Below are 7,392 nucleotides of genomic sequence, written 5' to 3' on the forward strand. Positions count from 1 at the left end.
GAGAAGACAAGGGAGGAGGGTGTCTTTGTAACTTCTTGGTCAGGCAACTCTTGAAAATGTCCCATGTATATCACTAACCTATTATTTCTACGTGTTATGCAAATATATGGAGGATGTCTACATAGTTGAGCATGTGCATAAATAAGTCCGTACATAATATATATGTATTTCATTTTAAGACATCTGCTATCTGAATGTATCAGAAATGGAAGCTGAATAACAAATGGCTCTGATGTTTATAATCAGTTTATGTTTTGCTGCATAACAGCAGTGTTGTCCTTCAAATACTTTTAATAGCCCCTAGTGTCGACTTGTTTCTTCACCCTTTCAGTTCTTATGGTTAAGAGTATTGCCATAGACCTGTAAACTTGTGGAGGGTCAGGTGAGGAGAGGGGGGGAAAAAAGCACAACCAAATATTTTACAAGAATGACTTTCTTTCTTTCTTTCTTTCTTCCTTCCTTCCTTCCTTTCTTTCTTTAAATAAACCCTGCACAGACTAGAACGTGTCTGGAGGGGAAAGAGGGAAGAAAGGGAAAGGAATAAGGAAGTAGGAGGATTTTATATATACATTTGCGGATTGTTAAACTTTGCAGGAAAAAATTTTGTTGGTTTGTTGGGATTGGTTTTCTCTGTAATAATATACACAAGGCATTTCGAATACAATAACAAAGTAACAGTCCTTTGCACTGGGGAAAAGATTGTGCACACACACAAAAAATGAAATAAAGATAGCTGGGATTTTATTATGCTGTTGTCGGCTTGGTATGTGTGGTTTTGTTTGCTGTTGATTTTTCTCTCTCTCTCTGTCTGTCTGTCTGTCTCACTCTCTCTCTTGCTACCAGCATGGCCATGCCAGACAAACCCCCAGTCCCAGGGAGCTAGGAAGTGTTTAGGACGGGTCTGGAATACACACCTTGGTAGTAGGCCGGCTCCAGGGCTGAGGGCTCGATGGGGCTCCTGGTGGCCACCGAGGCGCTGCCGAGGGGCAGGCTGGTGGGCAACGCAGCACCATAGGGCGAGTACTGTAGTGCTTGCTCATATGCCTTGAAGTCCAGCTTGTGCTGCTGCTCCGAGGAGGACATGAGGTTGTTGATGGAGAAAGGGTGGTTGAAAGAGTAATGGGGGTCCCCTTTCAGGTGCAGCTGGGACTCGTGGGGAGCCAGGCCGTGCGCCGGGTGGGAGGGGGGCACAGATACCAGCGCCCCGGGCCCGGAGCTGATCGGGGGCGCAGCCGAGGAGGATGGCGTCTTCAACTCCGAGGCGCCCCCTGTCGCCGTCGCCCCGCTGTGGTCCAGAGTCTGGGGGCTGGCAGCCGGCCCGGGGGCCGGCGCGCCCTCTAGCTGGCCTCCCTTCCCGTGCACGCCCCGATGAAGGGGCGAGTTGGCACTGGGGTTGGCGGCGCTCGAGGGGTCCTTGCGGCTCTCAGGACCGCCCTTGGCGCCGCCGCCGCCACCCCCGCTCCCGCTGCCGCCCCCGGCCCCCGGCTGCTTCTCACACTTGAAGCGCTTCTGGCGGCGCAAGTAACAACCGTTCTCAAACATGTTGCCGGAGTCCGGGTGCAGCGTCCAGTAGGAGCCCTTGCCCGGCTTGTCTGGGGAGCGCGCCACTTTGACGAAGCAGTCGTTGAAGGAGAGCGAGTGCCGGATGGAGTTCTGCCAGCGCTGCTGATTCTGCCGGTAATAGGGGAAGAGGTCCATGATCCACTGGTAGATCTCGCTTAGCGTGAGCATCTTGCTGGGCGCCTGCTGGATGGCCATGGTGATGAGCGAGATGTAGGAATAGGGCGGCTTAGCGTGCGGGTAGCTGCGCTTGAAAGTCTTGGCGTCGCCGCCCCCCCCCCGCGCGGCTGCGGCCCAGGTTGGACGGCGCGTACGCCATGGGGCTCATGCACGGGTTCATGGCAGCCGCGTAGGGGCCCAGGCCGTTCATGGAGGCCGCGGGCTGCGCGCCCATGGTGCCCATGCCTCCCGGGCTCAGCGTCGTTCCCATGGCCGTCACGCCCGCCGCCGTCATGCTGTTCATGGCGCCCGCGGAGCCTCCCGGCATGCCAGCCACGGCGCCCGGACTCAGGCCGGCGCCCAGGCCCGGGTTTGCGTAGGACATGTTGAACGAAGCTGGGGTCATGTTGCCGCTCGTGGTCATGGTGTTCATGGTCATGTAGGTGTTCATGGAGTTCATAGAGCCCAGGCCCGAGTTCATGTTGCTGACGGGGACGGAGGAGTAGGCCTGGAGCGGAGACAGCGAGGAAAGAGGCCCCGGAGGGTGGGGTTAGTAGTGGGAGCGGGCGGCCTACCGCCCGGGGCAAAGCCGGGAGACGTGCGGGGAGCATTTCTGCAAAGCGCAGGACCCCCCCCACCCTGGGCAAACCGTCAGGCGCCCTCCCCAGAAAGAGTAAAGAAATGTCTTGCACAGCAGGGAAAAAATCTTATCGCGGCAGGCCTGAAAGACAAGCGCTCACAGAAAATATGTCCCCAGGAAGATGTGTAATCGCCTTACATGCCAGGCTCAGGGGCCGACTTCTAGGGCCCCTCCATCGCCTTCTGCATCCACGCCAGTTGGTATTCCAGTCTCCACCCCAGACCGCCCTCAGCAAAGTCATTTTAGTTAAAAGGAGTTAAACTCCGAAAATAGAATTATTCTCTGACTTTGTTTATTCACCCCACCTTACGGGGTGCGGTGGGTTCGGTGGTGTAGCCCCCCAGGGGCGGGCAACAGAACACTAACTCTGTGCCTAGCTCACCTAAGCCTGCCAGGCCGGGCTGACCACATAGTAGCCTCGGCTGTGCAGGATGGCTATTAATTAAACTTTTCCTGATAGAACTAATCATTCAAGGCCACATGACCATCCGTTTCTCAACAACTGGCTTTACCGCCTTAGCAGTTTTCCCCCAAATGGTGACTTTTCGTTATTATGTTTAGAACGAGTGTTTTCCATCTACTTGCAGCAACTGTAATATTAAAAACGACAGAAACTCAGAAGTTTAGTAAGTCGTGGGAAAAAAAAAAACTAAAAACAGATCTACAAGGGGGGTAGGAGGGAGTGCATAATAATATCAATGCACTACACTTAACTTTAACTTGACTTTACATGTACATCTCTTTAAACCATTCAGGAAGTTGCACTAATTTCGTTACTATTTCCAGCCCCATAACATTTGAAAATTTTGGTGACCCGATTTGTCAAAATGATCTATTTTGTTTTCCCATACTGATATGTTGCCATGATTATTTCAAAGCTTTGCTTTAAAATCCCCCTTTAAATTTCCAAGATCAAAGTCTACTTATTTTCTCCCAATGCTATTTTGTTTCCCAATTCTCAGCTTCAACCTGTAAGAAAGTTCTTTCTATAGGGGACTTCATTAACTAGTGGGTTGAGATGTCTGCATCCGAATTAAGCCTGAGGAAGAGTTCTGAGCTCACTTTTAAATTTTCAGTAAGAGAAAACCCTTATCAATAGCAATTTGGGAATGCCCTATGTATGTTAAAAACATAGAGTCTGGAAACATAAAAACATTTCTGATAGTTTAATAAAAATAATGTCGGATTTTTTTCAGCAGCAGGTACAATTTCATTTGAAAAATTAAAAGGTGTACAAATTTAACTAGGCACACTCTGCTACAATATGCAAATAAATTCAAGCTAAGTTTGTGAATATATAAATACATAAATCTAAAGAAATTAATTACCATCAAAATATTTCCAGATTCTATATTTTTCTGTCCATGTCTTAAAGTATTTCTTTCTTTCTCTCTCTCTCTTCCCTTTTTTTTTTTTTTTTTTGTCGTCCTTTCTCCAAGATTATAGATAATTGTTTTTAGTAATGGTGAACTTTTGGAGGCTAATTGCCAGCTGTTTCAAGAGAAATACTTTTAGTAGGTGGTGGTCCCGCCTGTACCTGGTTTTCCTCACAATCCCTTTGTGCACACTGTAAAATAAACCACATGAACGTGCCACCAAGGGGACAATGAAGAGAAACAGGTTCTCTGTTCGGGGTGCTGGAGGAAAAGTCAGTTCGCACCAGCGCCACCCAGCGGTTCTAGAGTAAAACGAGCCGACTTCTCCCCAAACAGGGCTTTTAAAGAAGTTTTATAAAATTTCGGAATCGATTCATTATTAAGACGCTCAACTCAACGGCAGCGCGCTTTCATCTGAAGACATCTGCGAATTCATCCGTGGGAGGAAGAGGCCGCCCTGCTGGAGAACTCAGTCTTTATCCTAGAGTTACCTCCAACTCTTGCCGGCGCCTGCCCGCCAACCCGCGGCACCCCGGGCCTGGTTCCGGCTCCTGCTCTCCGCAGAGAAGAGGCAAGCGCTTTCCAGAGCGGGTGCCTTCAAAGGCCAGAGTTTCCTAAAACCCTCTGGCCCGCTCCAAGCGCCAAACGCCGGGACCCAGCCTTTCCCGCGGGGCAGCGGATCCGTCTCCAAGGCCCGGCCAAGGCCTGTCCGGGAACACCTCGGGTGGGCCCGCAGCGATGGCACGTAGGAGGCGCCCCCAGCCGGCCAGCCGCCCACCCCGCCGGGCGCCCGCCTCTCCAGGCCTCCCCCGGCAGGGGCTCCGGAAGGGTCCCGCCTGCTGCCCGCTTCTCACCTCCTGTGTGTCCGCGTAGTAGCTGTTCCAGTCGCTGCTCTCATGCCCTTCCATCTTCACAGTCCCTAACATCCTGGAGCCACCCTGCCCAATGCAACCATCCAGCCCTGTGCTAAGCGACGGGCGGCCGCGCGGCGCAGGGCTGGGGGGCGGGGAGCCGAGCAGCTGCAGTCACCCGAACGCCCGCGCCAGCCCAACGCCACCCTAGCGAGGAGGAAGCCAGGCGCTGCGGGGCGCGGCGTGCGCGGCGGAGGCGGCGCGGCGGGCGGGGGCAGGCGGCGGCCGCGGAGCGCGGCGCCCGGGAGCGCCTCCGCGGGAAGTGAGCGGGCGGCCTCTGCGAGACGAGTGCAGTTGAGCTGATGTGGATCTTACGTCGCTCGAGTGCCCACCTCCTCGTCCTCTCCCCATTTGTCGGCCGCACAAAGACGCTCGCACCTACAAAGCCCGAGGTGCACCTGCGAGGCGGCCGCCCGCCAGTCCAGCCGCCGCGCCTCCCGCCCAGCCGCGCTGCTGCCGCGCGCCCCCTGCGCCCCCTCCCGCCAAACCCCCTCCCTCAAACCCGGCCCTCACTTTGTTTGCAAAGCAGCGTAATTGGTTTAAGCCCGGAGCCTGGGGGAAGAGGGAAATGGAATGGGGGGAGGTTAACCCCCTTTGGAAGAGGAAAAAAGAAAACTAGGCGGGGCCGGGCAAGCTAACGAGAGTTCTGGATAGGAACTGCTCAGCCGGAGAAAGGCTGGGGGCGGTGGCGTTGGATGCCGGCTCGCGGGGCCGTGCCAGCTAAATAACCCCAGAGTCCCGTCCCAGGGGGACCCACCGTCTTCCGGGGGCCGCCGGCAGCAGCCCCATCCCGTGCCTCTCCTGCTCTTCTGCCCGCTTCCAGCTCCCACTGTACTGATTACTGACCCAAAGTTCAACACCGGGAGACTGGAGAATACAGATGATCCCCCTCCCCCCGACTTCAGACCTGAAAAAGGAGAAAGCCCCAATTTTGCCCCTTCACTAGAAACTCGGCCATCTGAGTCAACCTAGCCGAGTGACGTTAGGCCTATCTGGGCTCCTGGCTAGCAGACTGGAGACGCTGCCACGAAACCCGTACCTGCGGCTAAGAGCAGGTGAGTCACAGCACCGTTTTATATTTTTATGACATAACTTTTTTTTTTTTTTCCGCCTCGGTCCGCTCTACTTCCCTTGTCATCTGTAGCGATCATAAAGAGGAAGAGGCTGAGAACAGATGTCTGTGTGATAGGGCAGGCGCACCCGAGTCGGGCCGTCCTCCTCTACCCAGCTCCTCCTCCTGCCCCCCTTCCGCAGCCCCGGGGACTGAGCTGGAGGCGACCGTCTGGTTTCTGATAGGGAAAGGTCAGGGGGAGGGGACATCTCCCTAAATGCGCGCGTTAACTGGGAGAGCATGAACACAGGCGCGGGAATGCATCTGCTCGGCTAGAGAGGTGCCAGGCTGAAGCCAGGGATGGTCTGTGGCGGGGCTTGATCCCATCTCTCACCTGGAGGGGCCAGGCTAGCACCGCAGGCGCTTGCTTAGTTCCTAATGGGTCCTGGGTATTGGTGGGAAGTTCTCCCCAAAGCAAAGCCTCTTGGCTTCTGTGAGGTCCTGGGTAGAGGAGTGCCCAAAATCACTTTTGTTGGAGAAGGACCAACTAAAGTGATTGATAAGCGCTGAGCTGGTGATAGGTTGTGGGATGGTGTGAGTTTTCTGAGTATATTTCTAAGTGTATGAATGTGTGTGAGCTTCTAAATGAGTGTGGCCATGTCTGTTTCTAAGTGTGTGGGTGACCATGTGTGTGTCCTACCCTAGGTAGAATCCACTAGTTTTCCGGAAGCAATAACAAAATAAAATCTTTCTAAAATGACTAAAAATCTGCCAAATATTCTTGTTTGGCAAAGTTTTAAGCATGTTATTAATCTCATTTTAAGCAATGTGTTTTAACTTGTCTTTAAGATACCTTTTTCCCTCTGTTCTTTTAAATCTTTCTTCCTTGAAATCTGGCAACAGAATCACGTAAAATCCTTGAACCAAACAAATCTCTTAAATCAGCAGGGGAGCCCAAGAGGGTGAAGATGTGCAGTTAAGGAAATAAAAAAGATAAAAGCGTTGGATTACAATTCCTTTTTTTAACAAAAGGAGGGGAGAGAAATGTCATATTGTAAGGAATGGAATGAGAGTGAAATTAAATCCACCTGGAACTCAGAGCAGGCGCCCTCCCCAACTGCAGCCTGCCCCTGGGACTGCAAGTCCCATCACTTTGTGTAAATGTATCTGTAAATGTGTGGATCTGCACAGATTTCTCAGAGCATCCGTCAGAAACTCATTCTTTTGTGCAAAGTTCCCAGCAGCAGCAGGACCTTGGTTCCATTCGTAAAGAACAGGGATGCTTAGCTTCTTTGGCCTGTTCAGGGGGACTTTCAGTGCTAATGAGCTTCCTTGTTCCTTCTCGCAGTGATTCTCCAACGCCCTCTTGGCTCTTCAGAAACATCGAGCATGACTAGGGTATTATCCATGGGTAGTGACAACTTAGTAAAAGCTTTTATGGTACACAAAAAGCGGGTGCCTAAAGGGGGGGCGCTGTCATTTTATAGGGGGAGCTCAATTAAAACATCAAATATTCTTTCACTTTTAGCCCACTTCCTAAATCTACTAGAGCTCATCTTAAAAAAAGAAAAAAAAAAGAAAAAGAAAAAAAGAAAAAAAAGTCAGCTGAAGAAGAAGAAGGAAAAAAAAAAAAAAACAACCCTACAGCGGGATGTCCAAAGTAAAGTTTTTCCAGGGCTTCTTCAAAGCCCAAGA

General features: G+C 52.1%; 1 protein-coding gene across 1 annotated transcript; it reads right to left on the reverse strand.

Moving 5' to 3' along the window:
• Positions 1 to 825: 825 nt before the first annotated feature.
• LOC111140650 (forkhead box A1) lies at positions 826 to 4,676 on the reverse strand. The gene is given in 3 exon segments (XM_022492849.1): positions 826 to 1,839; positions 1,841 to 2,227; positions 4,590 to 4,676. Coding segments are annotated over 3 exon segments (1,419 nt in total). The 5' UTR covers positions 4,662 to 4,676; the 3' UTR covers positions 826 to 879.
• Between the last annotated feature and the right edge of the window lie 2,716 nt (positions 4,677 to 7,392).

This window comes from Enhydra lutris, unplaced genomic scaffold, assembly GCF_002288905.1.
Source record: "Enhydra lutris kenyoni isolate GAN:26980312 unplaced genomic scaffold, ASM228890v2 scaffoldscaffold4, whole genome shotgun sequence".
Lineage (NCBI taxonomy): Eukaryota > Metazoa > Chordata > Mammalia > Carnivora > Mustelidae > Enhydra > Enhydra lutris.